Genomic DNA, 21,525 nt, shown 5'->3' on the forward strand with positions numbered 1-21,525 from the left:
GATATCTATAAAAATTGAATAAAAACCACGGAAATTGTAAGAAAAACTTGGAAATTTTTATTGAAACTTTGCAAGATGTTTATTTAGTCAATTATCTATTAGTTTATCACAAAAAAATTGGAAGAAAATGCATTGCATGATGGATTTAACTGATTTAAGTTGATTATATAGCGAGCTGGCAAACATTATGAGTGTTGAAAATATGTAGTAATTAATGAAAGAAGTTTAAACACACCATAATCATTTATATATAATGAATTAGTACAATATTTTTCACTTTATACATTGCATGGTAAGATACATAAGTGACTTAATACCACATATAGTTCCTATCAAGGTCTAAAATATCGATGATATCGGAAATATCGGTAGTCCAAAAACACGGAAATTTTGATGGAAATATCGGGATAATATCGATATTTTAGACCTTGTTTCATATCCATATATATTATATATTAATTATGAAAATGAATGAACATGCTAAACCAGGCCGTGAACCTGGGAAATTAGGCTATCTCCAATCGAATAAGCACCAAAGGGCTCCCTTTCGCCCTATAGCCTTGCAAGAAATTAATATTTTAATGAACAGTGTCATACTATATTTTTTAACATCTTCAACCAAGGGGGCCAAAGAGTCATAGGCTAAACATAGTCCTTTGAAAAAAAACCATCTCCAACCGAGGATATACCAAACATAATTTATTATTTTAATTGAATTAATATGGTTACTTAAATTAAACTACCATATTAAAATAAGATTTTCGGACATATTTTGAGTGCCACTTGTCGCCAAGTGAATAAGCCTCCATATTTCTTATCTTTATATAATCTTAATAAGTTTTATTTTGTTTAATGTTGTTTAAGTTTGAATAACTCCCCCAAGTAGTACTAGGGTGGAGATTGTGTTGTTTAATGTTGTTTAATTTAAAGAGTACAACGTAAATATTAAAAACTACAACAACTTCAATTTAAAGATTCAACAACTTAAATTTAAAGATTCAACTACTTCAATTTAAAAACTACAACTTAAATTTAAAGACTACAACAACTTAAATTTAAAAATTACAACTTAAATTTAAAAACTACAACAACTTCAATTTAAAGACTATAATCATCATCTTCATCCGCCATTGTAGGAGTATAGTCAGATGTAAACAACTCCGGTCGGGCCATAATTTCCCTTTTTTCCTATCAAAATATTCCTTACTCATTGGAGTGTAATCCAAAGTGTTCCCTTGCATGTTCCTATCATCCATCTCTTCTTATATTTGTTTTGCCTGTGCTTCGTGCCTACGGTTCCTTTCTTCCGCGGCAAAGGCATTTTGTTCCGCCATTAATTGCAATGAGGATGTCATTTCCTGTTGAAAGGCTAAATCATCATTTGCCTTGCCCTTTTCCTTCAATTTTCGGGCCTTGTTTCGTCCCGTAGCCCTAGGTATGGGAGATTCACCCTGAGACGGATTTTCTACCCTTATTTCTTGAATTGTAGGAGATCCTTGTTCATCCCCAACTGCATTTGAGGAAACATTTCCGTAGGACCAAATCTTTCTTGAGGTGGATCTTGAAATAACACCCACCTTTTACAAATTTGTCAACAACCGTGATGATGAATATTTATGTTCATTTGAGGAATATTGTAATTTTATTCTTCTTTGTTAGTTATTCTTATTAGCCAAAGCGAATTTTATCCACCAAAAAACAGTTGGAAATCTTCAAAAAATTGTTACATTTAAGCTCAATCATGACTGTCCATTTCAAATTAAAACCTCTACATGAAGGGGTTGATTTTGCGTTGTTTACGACTATAAAAAATCTGAAACTGGACCTAAAAAACCAAATCAAAATTAAACCGAACCGAATCAAACAGAAAAAATTTAAACCGAATCAAACAGAAAAAATTTAAACCAAATCGAACCGAACTGAAAATTTGATTTGATTTCGGTTTTGGCAAAAAACAGGAACCAATTTGAACCGAACCCACCCCTACGTGCGAATGTAATAAAAATAAAGTTAATATTACTTGACAGTTATACTGATAAAGGGACTTTTAGGGTAGGAATCCGTAACTTAAGGTACTAAACTGCAAATGTATAAAATAGAGTGACAAATATGTTACCGAGTCTAAACTAGAGGGTCTCAAGTGTAATTAAGTCTACAAAATCTTTAAACCCTACTAAGCTCTCGAGCTCAGCTCAGGCAGAGAGAGAGAGAGAGAGAGAGAGGAGAGAGAGAGAACATGGCGTGCAGTGCTTCAGGTTGCGAATCAAATTGCTACAAAACCCAACAAGAAGAAGATGAAGATGTCAAAGACAACAACAATTACAAATCAATTTCTACAAACACTAGAAACAACAACAGCAACAGTCGTTTGTGCCTCAAGTGCAAGGCCAATCAACCCATCTCTTCCAACACCGACGGCGGCGACGAAGCGCGCTTCTGCGCCGATTGCTTCCGCGGCAATCTCTTCGGGAAGTTCAGGTTCGCTGTCACCTCCAACGCCATGATTTCTCCTACTGACAATGTCCTCGTTGCCTTCTCCGGCGGCCCTTCTTCCAGGTCCTTCTCTTTCTCTATCTGGATCAATCTTAAACGTTCATCGATTCTGTTTTAATGGTAATTTTGCTTCTTGTAGTAAGAAATTTTGTGCGTAAGATGATTTAAAAAAAAAAAAGAATCTTTTAAGAATTTGAAAGATGTATTTTTCGTTACGGATTTGTTGAAATTTGGAAAATGTTATTTTGGTTCCAGGGTTGCTTTGCAGTTTGTACATGAGATGCATAATAAAGCACAGAAGAATTTCGATGCCAGTAGGGATAGATCGTTGCCAGTTTTTGGGGTTGGAGTTGCATTTGTTGATGAGACTTCTGTTTATTCTGTTCCGTCTGGTGAAGTAGAAAACGCAATTGAAGATATTAGATTGATCGTGGAAGACCTAGCTCCACCAACAAAAGAACTGCATGTTGTACCAATTGAAAGTGTATACTCTTCAGATTCTGGTGATGGAAGGGATAGATTAAATCAGTTGTTAGATGCTGTTCCTGATGCTACTGGGAAAGAAGATCTTTTACTTCACATGCGGATGTTGGCATTGCAAAAGGTTGCAAATTTTATATAAATTTCAGTTGAAAAATACGGTGAAGGGCATCATAGTGAATTCTTGCTGAATGTTTTGTTTTGTTTTGAAGGTTGCCTCTGAAAAGGGATACAACAGACTTGTGCTCGGATCATGCATATCGAGGATTGCTTGCCATGTTATTACAGCCACTGTCAAGGTTTGCTTTTTATGCCTTAAGTTGGATGCGCATTTCCTCCGAAAATAAAATTTCCTACTGTCACTGGTCAATGCATTGTCCTTCAATACATTTTAATTGGGAATTAGTTCTGTCCCCATCAAAAATAACAATAACTGGTAATCCCGTTCATAGATCAATGAAATACACTGGTCAATGTAGTGCTTCATGCAATTGCTTTGCATATATTTTGATACGTTGAGAATACTTTTTCTGTTCTGGTGTTGAAGCTATAATTTTTAGTGTTCCAAATATATATATATATATACAAGTTTTTAATTTTATTTAATTGGAAAAATATAGTTAATTTTAATACAGTTTTTAATTAAGCTGAAATGGTAATAAATTTTATTGCATTAAACAAAAAAAAATTACAGATGAAGTGGACAAGATGGCCACAACTAACCTAGCAAGACATCGTCTCAGAGACTCGGATAATAGATTGTGTTGTGTGACATTTAGTAAATTTATTCCTGTATGCGATCCCCTTTTTTTTTTTCATGGAAACGGTGTTTATAGTTTAAACTTTTGTAATTCCATTTGACTCGGCTTTTTGTCCAACTAAAGTAGGAAGGTTGATGATTTTTGGAATGAAGGACGGTTTATATCAATGCTATATATTAGTTTTTGTTGAAGTGTTATGCCGAAACTTCGAAGGTATTTTGATCTTACTTATATTTTCTTTCAACAGGGCCAAGGATATTCTTTACCAGCTGATATACAATATGTTGATGCAAGGTGGGAGATCCCAGTGTTACTTCCTCTTCGTGATTGTCTTGCACGAGAGCTGACCATGCTTTGCCGCCTTGATGGGTTTGTAATTTATGCAACTGTATAACTTATGTTAGAATTTTGTTATCCTTACTGAATTATGTATCTGATCTCTCACCTTGGCAGGGCAGTCTAAAAACTGTGGAGTTGATGAGAAGTCCTAGTACTGGAATAAACGGCTTGGTCTCATCATTCGTGACACTTTTGCAGGTAGAAATGGCACTGTTTTTCTCATCATTTATGTGTGATCAAAGATATTTATTAAAGAATGGTTTTGGCATGAGATTTTAGAAAGAACAACTTCACTGGTAGAGTTTAGCATGCACTTGAAGAGCAATTATTGTTTTTGTTCAACAATTTTGGGTGGGTACACAATTAAGCAAGGGTTAATCATTGTTTAGTAAGAAAGATTTGTAAACGGTATCTCTAGTTCCCCTGGAAAAGTTGATGAGGTTCGTTTTAAAGGCTAAATAGTGAAACATTTCTTTTTTCAGTTACTAAAGTGACACTTTTCAAAACATGTTTTTTGTAGAAATATCTTACTGCAAGACATACATACTCTTGTTCCACAAGTAATCGTCTTTGGTTCTGAACTAGCTATTATACCTTGATGTTTGGTTCAAACATATCTTAATGGGCAAGTCTGATTGACTTTTGTTATCCAGGAAGAAAATCCTTCTCGAGAGTGCACAATTGTGAGAACTGCTGGAAAGCTTATCCCATTTCATTTTAACGGAATTCAAGAGATAAATGACTCTAAGGTTTCTTTGGAAACTCGAAGGCGTCTGAAGAGATATAACCTTAAACCTAATGAATCTTTTTCCTCAGAGTCATTCTGCTTTATCTGCAATAGCCCACTCAGCCGATCTGACTTGCTAAGTTTGAAGAATTTTGAGGACCACAAGACAAGTTATGTCTGCTGTTTAAGCTGCCAGTTTCAGATACTTCCTGAAGACCCCTCATCAATAAATCAATTTTTTACTCTTTTTCCTCAGCAGCTGGCTGCTCGAGCAAAGCATGACAATCTTGACCATTACAGTGTCCTCAGGTGAGAATAGTATACATATTAATCATTTGATGCTTTGCTGATGGCTTGAATCAATGACGATACTGGGTTTAATGCACATGCATGTAATGGGTTAAGTTCGAAAAGAAGAAAACTACTACTAAATGAACTTAAAATTAATTATTTCTTTGTCATCTTATACCACAAATCTTCAAACAGAAGTCTGAAGATTATCAGAAAACTTATGGGGTTGGCATTCTCGAGAGGGGGTAATCTAGACACCGTCTAGCACTGAATGGCTGCATATTTCTGTGCGGCGATCATGTACAAAACATTTAATCAGCTTCAGTTGGTCTTTTATGGTGGCATGAGTTACCTTATACTGTTGTGTAGTTGAAGAGAAATACACCGAAATGAAAAGGCTACAGTCATTTTTAATTCAGCCATTGCGTTTTCTTTCAGGGAACAAATACAAGATTGCTTGCTCTCAGAAGGTGAAGATGAGACTTGAACCGACTCGCCCATGCCTGGGATCTATTTTTTTATAAAGGTAGTGAAAGATTTGGTTGGTCAGATTGTTTCTAAAGGATAGTGGACTTGTGATGCGAACAACAATCACACAACTGCAGGTATCAATTGACGGTGTTTGGTTGACATCCGAGGCTGTTCTAACTGTCCAACAGGCCTATAATTTATGTTTGTCTTGATGGCGTGCATCATAGGTTTGAAATTCGAGCTTGGTTCAGTTGAGATTGTATCTGGTTTGCGAATTATTCAGTTGTTTTTTTATTGATAACTAAAAAATGGGACTGGCATAGGCCTGTTTCATCAACATTGTACGAGAAACACTCAATTGTCTGATATTTTGGCATTAGAAGATTGACCAAATTTTGTGCATTCAACAGATTTTCCAAATTTATTTATACAATTTGAGATTTGAGACCCAAAAAGAATAAGTAGATAAATCTACTAATTTAGTAAGATAATTGGTACGAATTTTTGGTATGGTAACATGCCAAACCTAGCCCTAACTACGGCGGTGGTGCCATGGGAGATAAGTGGAAAGAGAATTCATTTGGCATCTTTTTTTTTTTTTTTTTTTCTTATCTAGCCATTAGATTAAATAAATCAAATGGTAAAAACAGAAAGCGTAAAGAGAAAATGACAGAATCATTTTCCAAGCGGAAAACAAGTCCCTATTTGTGTTGGTATGAACAAAGCTTTGTTTTTAAGGAAAATTAATGAAAAATGTTTGAAAATTTTGAGTTTTAACGATAAGGACAAAATAAAGGGTAAAATAAATAGTATCAGGATTGACTTTTTAATGTAAAAATATGATTTTTCGTTAAAATAAACAGAACCAAGAGTTTTTCGTTAAACTGCATTTGTTTTTATTGTCTTTTTTTTCTTTAGTTGACTTGATTCTCCACACCCATGGTTGAAAAAATTGTTACGTTGGTCATCCCACACCTATGGCTGGAAAAATTATTAGGTTGGGATAATTAGACAACGTGACTGATTGATCGATTGACATAAGACACATTAGGTGGTGTCAGAGGGGTTGGGTGGGGCCAAAATACTGGGAGGTAAGATTGGGGTGGGTGTTATGTTTCTTAAGCCGAATGGCTACGTGATTTGATAAAACAATATTGGTACAAAACTCGGTAGGATTTTTGTTAAAATGGTATGTGAAATTGATATAATTTTTTATTTTAATCTTTGATATTGAAAATCGATAGAATTGATCTCTAAATTTATCTACCGTAAATCAATTTTATATTTTTATTAAAATTTGTCAATATCCTCATTAAGTAGAGAAATTGGTTTGATAAAAATATTTGGAATTGGATCCGCTTCAGACCTTGTGTTCGGAGTCTCAAGATTAATCCATCTAGGCTGCTGATTGGTGTGTAAAAGAAATTAAAGTTGTTAGTTTGTATATGGTAGTATAGAAGAATAAGTTAATAGAGACCGTTGAATTTAATTTGTGCGGTTTAAATTAGTCGATCCTTAAGCTGCAGACCGAGGAACGAATCTAATTCCAAAATACTTTACCCACTAGGCTTTCTTTATAGTTGTTGACTTTGTAAAAGCATATTAGAGTTAGATCTACCTTCAGCTAAGAACCGGAATCATTACTGAGAGTGAAGACTAGAAAATCTGAATTACCTTCAGCTCACCTCATCGAGCAGAAGAAGATGGCTGAGCTTGGATTTCCGTTAGCAGCCATACTCATTGAAAAGCCTCGGCTCCGTTGCTTCAGAGGAGATTTGCTTGGTGTGGGGGGGGGGGGGTTAAAGCGGATTTGCAAAAGCTTGGGTGCACCATGTCCGCCATCAGAGACTGCTCTTTTATGACGAAGAGAAGCAAGCCCATAATAAGGAGCTACGCAGTTGGGTACGACAACTTCAAGATGTGCTTAGATGTGCTTATGATTTGTTGGAGGAGTTAGAGTGCGAAGATTTACAAAGGCAATGTGGTTCGTGATAGTGGCGCAACTAGAAAGGTAAGCCGTTTCTTTTCCCGTTCTAATTCGGTTGCAATCCGATTGTGTGGGTCATGGAATCAAGCAGATAAGGGAGAGATTATGTGAGCTTATAAAAAATAAAAAATAAAAAAAAAGAAAAGAAGAAAAAGATAAGAACTTTGCTGATTTCTGTGTGTTCCAATGATGCCCATGACTGAAGAAACTGAGATATTTCGTGTTAGTCGCCAAAATCTGTTCCTACCTTGTTGCCCTCTATCAAAAAATTTGGTAACTCGCTCCATTTGATACGATCTGCATACCACACAGCAAATACAAGCATAAATTTCTTATCATTTAATGCATCTCGTAGTTGTTCTTGCATTTGATCCAGATACAACCCTTCAGTGATCTTTGTACCCAATGCAGAGCAAAGTATCTCTTTTGCCAATCTAGTAGTATCAAAAGTCCACTGACATATGCTGCCACATCCTTAACTCAAAATTCCTTACGACTCTCTCATCGTTGTACCCAAATTGGCAAGTGTGGTGTTCTCTAAACCTTCGAATCCCACTGTACGAATAACATATACATTCTCATTATCCCTACCTTGATGATCATCGCTTGGTACCATTTGAAGGTCAACTGTATTTTTCTGTTTCTCATCACCAAGATGACGGTGATGATGAACAGTGCAAAGATCAGCAAAGCTCACATAATCTCTCGATTTCATGACCTACTCTCCAGCGAAATGCAACTAGATTAGAATGGGAAAAGAAACGGCGTACCTTTCTAATTGCGCCACTACCACGAACCGTTTGCCTTTGTAAAGCTTCGCACTACCAACAAATCCTCAGCATTAAGAACCACGTCTTGAAGTTGTCGTAGCCAACTGCGAAGCTCCTTGTTATGTGCTTGCTTCTCTTCGGCATCCAAGAGAACGTCTTTGATGGTGGACATGGTGCGCGCAAGCTTCGCAAAGCTACTTCAGTTGCTGTGGAGTCCATAAAGATTTCATGATCTTGTTGCCTTAGCGCCAATCTCCCTTCAGAACAAAATATTGGAAAATGGATTTAACTCGAATGAGAGATGACTTGGGGAAAACCGAGGTAAGTTGTTCTCTAAAATACTGAAAGTATGTTTAATGAGATTGATGACAGGAAAATCACCAACATAGGAAGTGTGACTGATAAATCATAAGCCTACTCACTCGTCTTACTATTCTTTATGTCCCTTAGATGAAGCCATATATTCCTCTTCCAAAACCTCTGCTTCTTTATTTTAGGATTGCCATGACTTGGAATAAAGAATATAAATCCGCGGAACTCCCATTGTTCTGTTTTTATCTGATCAAGTGAGTAACTCCAATCTAATTTTCTCTGCAGTGAACTCAGATAAGATTGATATGAAAATGAATCCATATGTGACTCAGAAAGTTTGTTCGAGCATATTTTTGAGAGAATCATTGTCTGATATGCCGGTGGTCGATTGTTATAAGTTCCTGTTTATAAGGAAAGATAATAATTATTCTGTTATAAATTCCGTTATGCTCTAGTGCAGTCACTAAGAATTATTATCTCCTCTCTTACTCTGCCTTTTTAAGTAGCTAAACAGTTTTGTGCTGCAGGGCTGGTATTGAACTTGTAAAGCTATCTGTATGCACATAAAAAAATTCACTGACAGAATCTGCAGTATTTGTATATGTACTATATGCATCTTGCATGAGGCGCTGCCACTTAATAGTTTCGTGGTTCAACCAACCAAGATGCAGGAAAATCAACAAGTGATTTTGCTGACAGTTTACATCGGACCAGCAAACTCACACATGAACAAACTCAGAACAATTAAGCAAGGGTTGATCATTGTTAAGTAAGAAAGATTTGTAAAAGGTATCTCTAATTCCCTTGGAAAAGTTGATAAGGTTGGTTTTAAAGACTAAATCGTGAAACTTTTCTTTTTTTCGGTTTCAAAATAATGACACTTTTCAAAACATGTGTTTTTTTAGAAATATCTTACTGCAAGACATACTTTTATTCCACAAGTGATCGTCTTTGGTTCTGAACTAGGTGTTATACTGTGATGTTTAGTTCAAACATATCTTAATAGTCAAGTCTGATTGACTTTTTGTTATCCAGGAAGAAAATCCTTCTCAAGAGTGCACAATTGTGAGAACAGCCGGAAAGCTTATCCCATTTCATTTTAACCGAGTTCAAGAGATCAATGACTCTAATGTTCCTCTGGAAACTCGAAGGCGTCTTAAGAGATATAACCTTAAACCTAATGAATCTTTTTCCTCAGAATCATTCTGCTGTATCTGCAATAGCCCACTCAGCCGATCTGACTTGTTAAGTTTGAAGAATTTTGAGGACCACAAAACAAGTTCTGTCTGCTGTTTGAGCTGCCGGCTTCAGATACTTCCTGAAGAGACCCCATCAGTAAACCAATTTTTTACGCTTTTACCTCAGCAACTGGTTGCTCGAGCAAAGCATGACAATCTTGACCATTACAGTGTCCTCAGGTGAGAATAGTATACATATTTAATCATGTATTATGCTTTGCTCATTGCTTGAATCAATTTTCATTATTCCTTAGAAGCTTGAAGATAACTTGTTATGGCACTGGGTGTACTGCACATCCATGTAACGGGTTAAGTTCGAAAAGAAGAAAACTGTACTACTAAATGAACTTAAAATTAATTATTTCTTTGTCATTTTATACCGGAAAACTTCAAACAGAAATTTGAAGATTATTAGAAAGTTTGCATTCTCGCGAGGGGGTAATCTAGACAGAGTCTACTGCTGAATGGTTCCGTGTTTCTGTGCTGCGATCATGTACAAAACATTTGATCGGCTTCTGTTGGTCTTAAATGGTGGCATGAGCTGCCTATATCGTTGTGTAGCTGAAGAGAAATAAAATCAAAGCGAGAAGTCTACAGTCGTTTTAATTCAGCCATTATGTTTTCTTTCAGGGAACAAATACAAGATTGCTTGCTCTCAGAAGGTGAAGATGAAACTTGAGTCGACTCGGCCATGCCTGGGAACTTTTCTTCTATAAAAGTGGTGAAAGCTTTGGTTGGTCAGATTGTTTCTAAAGGATAGTGGACTTCTGATGCAGGTATCAATTGAAGTTGTGTGGTTGACATCCAAGGCTGTTCTAACTGTCCAACAAGGCCTATACTCGATATTTATCTTGATGGCGTGTATCATAGGCTTGAAATTCAAGCTTGGTTCAGGTTTGAATTCGAGCTTGGTTCAATGAGATTGTATCGGGATTGCGAATTATTCAGTTGTTTTTATTGGTAACAAAAATGAGGCTGGCATTAGGCCTGTTTCATCTAACTGTACAAGAAACACTCAATACTCTGATTTTTTGGCATCTTATGCATTGCAAGAAGATTGAGTAACTTGTGTGCATTCAACAGATTTTCTAAAATTATTTGTACGATTTGAGATTTGGGACCCAAAAACAAAATATAAATCTACTAGGTTGTTACGATAAATGGTTGGGGATTTTGAAATGGGAATTGGATCCTCTCTGAGGCAAAGCCTTGGATCCTCCTGACCCACTAACACGAGCTGTTGGATTTTGATCTAACTGTTACAATTATTTTAACTTTTAGAGGGACCCCCCCTATTTGTAGCTGTTGGATCAAAATCCAACGGCTTGTGTTATTGGGTCAGGAGGATCCCGATGATTTGCCTCGGAGATGATCCAATTCCTTTGATATGGTAACTTGTGTGACTTCATTCTCGAACATCACACCCATGGTAGGAGAAATTCGTAGGTTGGTCATCCCACACTCATGGTAGGAGAAATTTTTAGGCTGGGATGACCAAACCACGTGATTGAACAATATAAGACACATCGGGTGGTGTCAGATGGGGTGCGTGGGGTCAAAATACTAGGAGGTGAGAGTAGGGGAGGGTGTTTTGTGTCTTAAGCCGGACGGCTACTTGATTTGATAGTTGTTGACTTTTTTAAAAGCATATTAAGAGTTTGATCATATCTTCAGCTAAGGATCAGATTCATTAGAAGACTAGAAGAAGATGGCTGAGTTTGCATTTCCATTGGCAGCCAAACTCATTGTAAAGCTCGGCTCCATTGATGACGAAGAGGAGCAAGTACGTATAAGAAGCTATGCAGTTGGCTACGGCAACTTGAAGATGTGCTAAGGATTTGTTGGAGGAGTTTGAGTGCGAAGCTTTACGAATGGTTCGTGAGTGGCCCAACTAGAAAGGTACGCTGTTTCTTTTCCCGTTCTTATCCATTTGCATTCCAATTGAGAGCGGGTCATGAAATCAAGGAGACAAGGGAGAGATTATGTGAGCTTAAAGATGATAGCAACTTTATTTATCTTCGGACTGTTCATCATTTTGGTCATCATGTAAGGGAGCATACGACGCTCTCCTTTGTCCGCGCTTGGGAGGCTATTGGTAGAGACATGGAGAAAAATAAAATTATTGATCTTGTAATGCACCAGGGTGGTGACCAAGGTGGGAGTGAGAATGTCTCTGTTAATTCTATGGGACTTGGAGAGGCCTAGGAAAGACTACCAAGTTGGTGTACAGTGATCAGAAGGTCCTTCGGAATTTCGACTTGACGTGGCAGGATGTATCACTGGAATTTGATGTTACTGAATTGGCAAAAGATATTCTTAGTTGTGCACTAGGTAGAGAGATTAGTGAAGGGTTATCTCTGGATCAATTGTAAGAAAAACTACCCGATGCTTAACAATATCGACCGCCAGCATATTTCAGAGAGAATCATTGTTCGATACGCTGGCGGTCGACTGTTATAAAATCCCTTGTGAACTAGAGCAGTCACTAAGAAGTATTCTTACTCTGACCTTCTAAGTGGCTATACAGTTTGTACTGCAGTGCTGGTATTGAACTAGCATGCACATCAAAAGCTTTAGCAACAGAAGCTGCAGTATTTGTATACGCACCAGATGCATCATTCATGAGGCACTGCCACTTTATAGTTCCGTGGTTCAACCAAACAAGACCAAACAAGACGTAGGAAAATCAACAAGTAATCTGCTGACAGTTTACATGGGACCAGAAAGCTAACACATGAACAAACTCAGAACAAGATAGAACGAAGGCTGTCCGCTAATCAAATTTTTATGTGTAAATATTAGACCCGTCTCATAACAAAAAAAAATAAAAATCTTACTAAACAATAATCAACTTCCTGCCTCAAGACTTGCACAGAATGAAAACTTTGGTACTTGTCATTCAAGTTAAAGATGCAATGCTCTATACAGTCTTTAAGGCGAAATCCAATTCTCAGAAGCATCGAAGAGAAAGGAAAATGCAGCTGGAATGAACTAATCCCAAATGCGATGCAGTAACTCACTCAGTTGGAAGCCAGAAAATAAAGGCTTTACATATACCAGCTGACGAGAATTACCATACATTAAGGAATCTGGGAAAAGAACTCCTCCAGCTGATTTTCTGTTACGACCACACCAAGCTTTTCAGTAAAAACTGCATTGGTCACGTCAACTCCTGTTCCTGTCACCGCATCTGTAGCACGGATCTGAAAGTAACCATCCAGGTTGTGTACAGTCCCATCTGCACAAGTTTACAAAACCCCAGGAAAAAATAAATCCAATTCTGTTGTGCATAACTCATCACCTGATGCAGGACAATATGAAGGGATGTAGAAATAGAAGAAATCTGGGCTCACTCTGGCCTTTGGCATCACACCAAAGGGAATCACTCCAACAAAGAAACTAGAAAAATTCTGGCATCACAACGGCCTTCAGCTTCACACCGAAGGTGCCTTGGAATCACTACATGGTTGCTGTGCTTCACACACAGGTAGGAAACCCAGAACTTTTTTTACTAACAATCTTATTTTTAAAAAGCTTACAAAGTAGCCCCTTTTATAGCCCCCTTTTATAGGAATTCTATAGACTAATTTATGTCACCTAATACATTACAACTAATTTGCAGACTACACTGCATTTATTACAAAGGAAAGTAAAAAGACTCTGATATATTGAATTTTCACTTGGACACTCCATCACCACCTCACTTGGAAAATAGCTTTTAGAAGTTCAATGCCAGAACAAAATAATTAAGCTACTAAGAAAGGGTAAGTAAAAGAGGAGATTATAGTTCTTAGTTGACTGCTCTAGCTCATTAGGATTTATATAAAATTATTCTCCTTCTCTATAAACAGAGGATATAACAATCGACCATAAGAAGCTTGATTTCAGCTACTTTCTAGATATCAAACAAAATTCTTAACTCACGGCTCAATTTTCAATCTTATCTGACATTACTACAAGAGCAAAATTAGATGGATTTCCCCTCTTGACCGCATAACGAAACAAAGGGAGTTCCAAGAAATGACAATCCTAAAATCAAGAATCAGATACTTAGTTCTTAAGACTCAGATAATGGTTCTCAAGTGACTGATGTAGCTCATTAGGGAATATATATAAAATTAGTCTCTTTCATTCCAAACAGAACTTATAACAATCACCACAAGAAGCATGATTTTGGCATGAACCTGAACTCGGGCAAGTTATGCACCTTCCATCTACTTATTACTAGTAGTAATCAATAGTGGCTATTGAATCACATAAGTTTCAATCTTATCTGACATTACTACAAAAACAAATTAGATTGGAGTTGCTTGATCGAAAGAAAAAGAAAAAAAAGGGAGTTCCACACATTTTTTAATTTTTCCAAGAAGTGACAATTCAAAATGATTCCACCATCATCAGACCATATAAAAGCATCAGAGGATTTTAGCACTTACCCTGCGCAACAATAGGCTGATAGAGAGGAGGTTGACGAAGCCAATTTCCATTAGAATCTTTCATGTGTCTTCTATCAGAGGCAAAGAAACGAAGGAATATTGGGGCATGCACAATCCGGAAACACCTGCATCACGGTACCCGCAAAGATATCAATAAATAGAGGGCAAGAAACTTATCAGATATATGGCATGTTATGTTGCAAGATCACAAATTTTTACCAGATCAATAGTCCCAATAACCTCACAACGTAACATCCCAAGTATCATTAGAACATTTCCCTATAAATGCAAAACGCTAAGGTGATGAAGTACCTTCGCAATTCAGAAAAGGTCTGAAACGAGGGGCAGAACGTTTCCAAGACATAGGTTGCTAAAGGACAAGGAAATGCAAGACTCGAATCCAAATCCCACACTAAATGTGTTGCGGGTGTGTCACCACTGCCTTTTTTCTGCACGCAAATGACATGATAATCCCACAGAACAACCCCATCCGCTCGATTGCTGGCCTTCTGGCGCCACAACGGGATCTGCACCATTTTATTTACACCAGAACAAACTCTAAGTTCATTAAAAACAAGACAAATGAAACATAAATTTTAAGTCAAACAGCCAGTTGGGTAACATGGGAACAGAAAATACATGCCTGTTTCTTGTCATTGGAAATGAAAACAACGAAAAGATCAGAACCCTGTGCATCTGCGATGCCCTTTTTGCACAGCTCCTTGCAAAGCAAGTACACATTCTCCTCACTAGAGACATAAAAGGGTGATTAATTTGATTAGCAATTGAGCAATAGCACAACACAAAAGCCAAAAACCAAAAACACAAAACGCGGGGTTAGGACAGTTCGCGGGGGCAGTGTTCCCACCACTTGCACCCAAGTTCGAATAAAAAAAGGCCTAGTTGATTGGCTTTACTGACGTACCAGTAAAATGGGGTGTGATGGAACCGAGAGATGTCGCAGGAGCTCTCGCTTACTTCCAACTTCGACGTCGTCATCTCACTCTCTCTCTCTCTCTCCCTCCGGGGCCTCTCTCTGTGGAATTGAATCTCACTTCCAAATTTAGTACCCAGCCTCCCCAACGACGCGTCGTTTCTAAACCCAGCAACGACGCCGCGTTTTCCTTGCTCTACCTAGGGCATAAAAACGAATCGGTGCCGTTGGTCTCCACACAGCATCTTCACCAGCGAGCTTCATATAGATGGAATCAGAAGACCTCAACAACCTTGACATTTTCTCCGACAGCGCCGCCGCCCAAGCCGATCCGACTCCGCGTGGGCCCAGGCCCATATGCAGCAACTGCACCCGACCCGGCCCAGTATGCCTCTGCCAATCTCTCCCGGCCCGGCCCATCCAAACCCAAACCCATGTCATAATCCTCCACCATCCCCACGAAGCCAATCACAAGCTTTCCACAACCCCAATCCTCACCAAATGCCTCTCCAACGCCACCGCCGTCATCGGCCGCAAGCTCCGGCCAGGCCTTTCGCCGCTGCTCGACCAATCCCCTCCCGCCATATACCTCTTCCCGCCCACCAAATCCTCGCCCGCCGTCACCCTACCGGACCTCCCAGCATCCCCTCTCCCTCGCGTTCTCGTCGCGTTCGACGCCACGTGGAAGCACGCGCGGGAGATGGTGAAAGCGAGCGAGGGGTTTTTGTCGGCGTTCGCGACGAGGGTTTGTTTGGATGTGGACGAGAGCGCGAGCGGTGGGAGCATTTACGACTCGGAGTTGGTTCTGAGGAAGGAGCCGTTCGGCGGGTGCGTGAGTACGTTGGAGGCTGTGGCCAGAGCTCTGGGTGCGCTTGAGCCCAATGGGGTGGAGATTGAGGCCCAGCTTATTGGGGTCTTGAGGGACATGGTGGGTTTGCAGGCTGGCTATCTTAATAGGCCCATAAAGCCCAGGCCCAAGTGGTTGAAGAAAGGCAAGCAAAAACAAGGGCTCAGGATTGAGAGTGAGAGTGGGAGTGAGAATCCTACGATGTCGGGTCTCGGTCGAAATTAGGTCCGCACTCGATTAGTGAATTGCCTTTTAAAGTTGGATATGACATTGGATATTGTTTTTAGTGAATTGCCTTCTGTTCTTTATCTCTGGCTTTTGTATTTGCTTATTTCATTTGTTTGTTTTGTCCACTCACAACCAAAACCCTGAGGCCGCGTTAGGTCGGAATATCATTTGTCGGGATGTAATGGAAATTTAAATTGTTAAAGAAAGCAAATTTGTCATAAAAAGACGGCAATCAATGCATCTTTCGGTTATTTCCCAACCTTGGACTTATTCAACATGAAAAGTCAACCATTTTCATTTCCAATCTCTGTTTCTGGCATATCAAACGTAGCCTCAAAGGAAATAAAGTCTACTTCTTCAAACCGTTCCATAAAATGATTAAGGCTGTCCGTTCGTACTCAAGTTTGAATTTTATTTTGCTAGAAATTATAAATTGTATTGGTGTAGAACATCTGCTTCTCACACAAAAGAAGGTTTACAATATAAATACATTGGAGGTCGTATTCAACTTTTTTATTTAGTGTCCAATAGTGCACCGACCAGACCGTCATGATGTAATACCTCACAACTTTATCCTCTCCATTTGCTCTATCATCATGTGTACAACTGTCCTGGCATTGTAACTTCCAAAATGGGAAAATATGAAGCAATACTTAATATTTTAGTAAATTAGTCAAAGTATATTGTATTTTTCTATTATTATAATATAAACGATATGCGGATAGTCTTGGGGCTTTGAGTCTTCCTACAGCGTTTCATATTTAGAAAAAAAAAATCTTATGCACATGAAAAACTCAAAAATCTACTACTTGTAAAGTTTTTTGCATTTTTAAATAATAAAAATTGATTGCATTATTATTTTTTTAACTATAATATTATTTACATTAAAGGGTGAGAGAGTGAGCTAAATTTCACAATGATCTAGTCATAATGACAAGATTTGTATCTCACGTTTTTTTTTGAACAAACGATATTATTTACACTAAGAAGGAGGGGGTAGACTTAGCCTCACAATGGGCTAGCAATAATGTGATTCAAATTCACTTTTGGCGAGAATTCCTCAGTTTTAAATAAAGAAAAACACCACTTTAATATCATTAGACCATGATTCTAAGTTACTATTGATCGCATTATATATATATGTATATATATATATATTTTTTATTTTTTTTTTAACAAACGATAATATATACACTAAAGGGAGGAGGTAGACTTAGTCTTACAATAGGCAAACAATAATGTGGTTCAAATTCATTATTGGCGAGAATCAAACCTAAAACCTCTCACTTACAGATAAAAAAGAATACCACTAGATCGTAATAATAAGTAACAAATTGTTTTGCGTCCTTTTTGTGGGGGAAGGTCCATAAACTTTGTTATTGTGGCAATGTGTTGTGAGCACAACCTTCTAATTCTATGCAGTTCGTAAATTTCTACATTGAGACCTCCCACGTGGAGGAAGAAATGGATGTGGACCAATGATTCAAAGAAGACTGATCCAAATGTGCATATAGGCACCACATGGCACGTGATATGTTCACTTTTGTGCACTCCCACTTAAAAGCTCTCGCACTATTGTGTAAAAGAACTGCTTTTTCTGATGTTCTTCCGATCAGTTGGTTTAGCGGCTTTTCGTTTCAAATTTGTATTCCACCTTGTAGAGATATAATCACGATATATTTGTGATGAAATTGATATTAAGTTGTGGTTTGTTGGGCTTGTTATAAAAATCTATATACCAAGTTTCACTTTCTTTTTCTTCCCCCTACTTCCACTATTTTTCTATCCCTCGTTGTCCCATTGGCTTAAATGATATATAATTCATTTGGCCTTTTAGTTATTGAGTTTCGATTAAGCTAATATCGTGTATTCTGCAAATCAACATTAAAAAGACGCTTAAAAGACAAAATGGAGTAAGCATTTCGGCTAATTTATTCCGTGTATTTTCAAATTTCGCTAATTTGGTTACTTCGCTTTTATCTATTCATGTAATTCGGGTTGATTTGTGATTAGTAATACTTTATTCATGATATGTATTTGTAATGCTATTTTTTTAATGAATAAAATATTATACTTTTCTTCAACAAAAAAAAAAATTTTGAAAAGAGCAAATTAAGAGAAAATCTTTTCAAATGGTTTTCTCTTTAAAGCTTATCATTAAATAAATACACAGTTAGATTTAAAACATATTTAAGGAATAACCCATTGTTAAGGCCCAAAAATGTCACATGCAAACCCAATCAAGTCTTGAAGCCCAACTGTTATACAATACATGCAAAGGTGCGGAATCGAGAAGGAGTCATGCTCGTAATCATGCCATGTTACGTTAATCAAACCACATATTTGTGTAAATCACACCACGCTTGTGCAAACTCATGCATATTTGTCACGCCAAGTTTTATCATGGTAATCAGTATTCATGCTAAGATAAACCCAAGTCACATGTCCGGGACTTGCCAAGTGAATTGTGGTGTGGATGGTTACGAGAGTTTATCAGGCCTATGTGGAGTCAAAATTATGAAAGACTTTGGGTTGCTTGGGGCCCAAAGATCCAAGCCCATACTCTTCGAAGTCGACATAGGTAAGTCTGAGAAAGCAAACCTAGTTTCTTCCTTTCCCTAGCAAGCTAACCAACTTAGTTAGGAAGGAACAAGCCCTGAGCCTTAGAGTCACGTGAAAGCCCATTAAGACATGCATTTAATGAAGAGAGAAGCAGACTTTTCCTTCCTAACTCACCCAGAAGACCATCGCATGAAAGCCATGAGATGCGACACCAAAAGTAACATTTGTGGAAAACTGACACGAGAAAGCAGCGCCTCGGAAAGGAGGCGCATCACAATCTTCACATGAGTGGCTAAGTTACCACATGAAACCTGTAGCTTTCATGCTTAAATTAAACCAATACATGTCTATAGAACCCGAGTGTTCTACGATGTTTGTCTATGGACTACCATATGACTAACTACGTTTTGTCATACTTTCCGTTTTAGGGATATGTCGAACTTAAACAAGTTCGATTTTGCCACTTTGGAAGTCTCTAGAAGAAATTACTTGAAGTGGGTTCAAAATGTGAAGCTCCATCTTACTGCAAAAGGTATTAGGGCCACCATGAAGGTACCTATCGATGACAAACCCGTTGATGAAGCTCATAAAGCTACTGCAATGATTTTGGTTCGAAGACACATCCATGATGCAATGCAGACAGAGTACCTCGCTAAGGAAGACCTATGCACCCTCTGGCTTGCTTTGGCTGACCGTTTCGATCACCAAAAAGACATTTACTTGCCTGAAGCAAAACACGACTGGCAGCATTTACGCTTCCAAGACTTTAAGTCCGTGAATGAATTCAACTTTGAAGTTTGTAGAATTCGATCACTGCTTAAGTTTTGTAAAATGGACTTAACAGAAGTTGATTTACTAGAGAAGACCTATTCGACCTTCCATGCCACCAATATTGTCCTGCAGCAACAATGTATGGTACATAAGTTCACCAAATGTTCAAATTTGATCTTTGTTTTACTTCTCGCTGAAAAACAGAACTAGATTTCAAGCTTGACCAATTAGCTCGAACGCTACGCTTGAAGCGCACACGACTAATTCTAGCAACCACAAACGACGAAAGAATTGTTATGGCCGTGGAAATAGGCAGCAAGCCCAACCACGGGCCTAAGGTCAACAGAGCCAATGGCCATCCAAGGGAGGAAATTTGACCCAGAAGCACCAACCCCTTGCCCCTAAAGCCCCAAACTTCAAGAACAAGGGAAAAACGACCATTCAATCGGCTTCCACTGAAATGGACATGTGCTACTGCTGTGGATCAAAGGTCATTAGTCACGTGTATGCAGAGCTACCCCTGAGGCTATTGCCCAGTACCATTCCCGTCGTGAGTCTAACTTTGCCCATGTGGAACATCCTGAAGATATTACTACATCTATGGAGATATCATATTTTCAGGAGGCATCAACTCTTATGGACGAATAAGTTTTATTCTTCTAGACTTGTTTTTATGGTGTTTTTACCCCTAGTGGCTGAACCCATTAGGAGTGGCCGGACCCCCCCTAATTTTTAGGTTTCTGGTTTAATTTTTGGACAATTTTTCTAAGTATTTGGAATAATTTTTTTGGTTTTGGTTTTTATTTTTTTATATTTTTTTATGGATATTATTTCTCGAATTGATTAATTGAATGAATGGAATTATATTTATGCATGTGACCAATTCAATCAATTTATTTCTAGGTATGTTTAGTGGGGAAGTTAGTTGTTTGGCTGATAATGCTACTACGCACACCATATTGCGCAAGCAACACTATTTTACTAACTTCGTGCCTAAGAAAACACCTCTGACAACTTTCTCAGGCACATCTAACTTGATTGAAGGATACAGAAAGGCCCATGTCACGTTGTTTAATGGTACTATCTTAACCATTAAAGAGGACTTTTATTCTCCACGTTCTGGAAGAACATTGTTGAGTTGTAGAGATATTCGAGATAATCAATATCATATTGAAACCACTGAAGAAAATGGTTTTGTATTTCTTTGTATCACTTCTTACGAGTATGGCCAGAAATATATTCATAAGAAGTTGTAACGTCTTTCAAGTGGGTTGTACGTCACAACCATTCGCGGCATAGAAGCCCAGCATATGGCGGGCCCTATGCTTGAGTTCTAGAGTGCTTTACTGCTTTGGCATGATTGTATGGGACATCCCGACATGACATGATGTGCCCCTCCCTACATTAGATTCCCGCTATGCAAAGCTTGTTCTTTGGGAAAGTTGAATAATCAACCCTCGATTACAAAGGTTATTCACAACCCTCCTAAGTTTCTTCAGAGGATTCAAAGGGATATTTGTGGACATATCCAACCAATATGTGGACCATTTAGATACTTTATGGTGTTGGTTGATACATTAACACGTTGGTCACATGTCTGTTTATTGTCCACACGCAACACTGCATTTGTGAAACTCCTAGCAAAAATTATTAAGCTAAGGGCTCACCACCCTGATTATCCGATCAAGTTGGTTCGACTGGATAACGCTGGAGAGTTTACGTCACAGACTTTTAATGACTATTGCATGTCAGTTGGGATTGAAGTAGAATATCCTGTACCCTATGTTTACACCTAAAACGGCTTGACAAAAGCTTTCATAAAGTGCCTTCAATTGATAGTTCAGACTTTGGTTATGAGAACCAAACTGCCTGTATCTG

At 38.1% G+C, this 21,525-nt stretch overlaps 3 protein-coding genes across 6 annotated transcripts; 2 read left to right on the forward strand and 1 right to left on the reverse strand.

The window, feature by feature from the left end:
* Positions 1-2,171: 2,171 nt before the first annotated feature.
* On the forward strand, positions 2,172-10,934 carry LOC126593733 (cytoplasmic tRNA 2-thiolation protein 2). 4 transcript variants are annotated; one of them, XM_050259845.1, is made up of 8 exons: positions 2,174-2,556; positions 2,749-3,097; positions 3,186-3,272; positions 3,982-4,103; positions 4,193-4,271; positions 4,727-5,109; positions 5,530-5,617; positions 5,697-5,969. In XM_050259845.1, the coding sequence occupies exons 1-7, from the start codon at positions 2,237-2,239 to the stop codon at positions 5,576-5,578; spliced, it is 1,389 nt and encodes a 462-aa protein (XP_050115802.1). In that variant the 5' UTR covers positions 2,174-2,236; the 3' UTR covers positions 5,579-5,617; positions 5,697-5,969. The 4 variants fall into 4 exon arrangements, with proteins under 4 accessions (XP_050115804.1, XP_050115802.1, XP_050115803.1 ...); XM_050259847.1 differs by lacking the exons at positions 4,727-5,109; positions 5,530-5,617; positions 5,697-5,969 and adding exons at positions 9,667-10,049; positions 10,500-10,934 and having other exon boundaries at positions 2,172-2,556; XM_050259846.1 differs by lacking the exons at positions 5,530-5,617; positions 5,697-5,969 and adding an exon at positions 10,500-10,934.
* A 1,690-nt stretch (positions 10,935-12,624) lies between these two features.
* Positions 12,625-15,374, reverse strand: LOC126593738 (protein N-terminal glutamine amidohydrolase). Its single transcript, XM_050259853.1, has 5 exons — positions 15,231-15,374; positions 14,949-15,054; positions 14,618-14,832; positions 14,306-14,430; positions 12,625-13,107 (listed from the first exon to the last, which is right to left on the reverse strand). The coding sequence occupies exons 1-5, from the start codon at positions 15,302-15,304 to the stop codon at positions 12,950-12,952; spliced, it is 678 nt and encodes a 225-aa protein (XP_050115810.1). The 5' UTR covers positions 15,305-15,374; the 3' UTR covers positions 12,625-12,949.
* A 128-nt stretch (positions 15,375-15,502) lies between these two features.
* LOC126593736 (uncharacterized) lies at positions 15,503-16,394 on the forward strand. Its single transcript, XM_050259851.1, has one exon. The coding sequence runs from the start codon at positions 15,508-15,510 to the stop codon at positions 16,309-16,311; it is 804 nt and encodes a 267-aa protein (XP_050115808.1). The 5' UTR covers positions 15,503-15,507; the 3' UTR covers positions 16,312-16,394.
* The last annotated feature ends 5,131 nt before the right edge of the window (positions 16,395-21,525 follow it).

Source organism: Malus sylvestris, chromosome 12, assembly GCF_916048215.2.
Source record: "Malus sylvestris chromosome 12, drMalSylv7.2, whole genome shotgun sequence".
NCBI classification, from domain to species: Eukaryota; Viridiplantae; Streptophyta; class Magnoliopsida; order Rosales; family Rosaceae; genus Malus; species Malus sylvestris.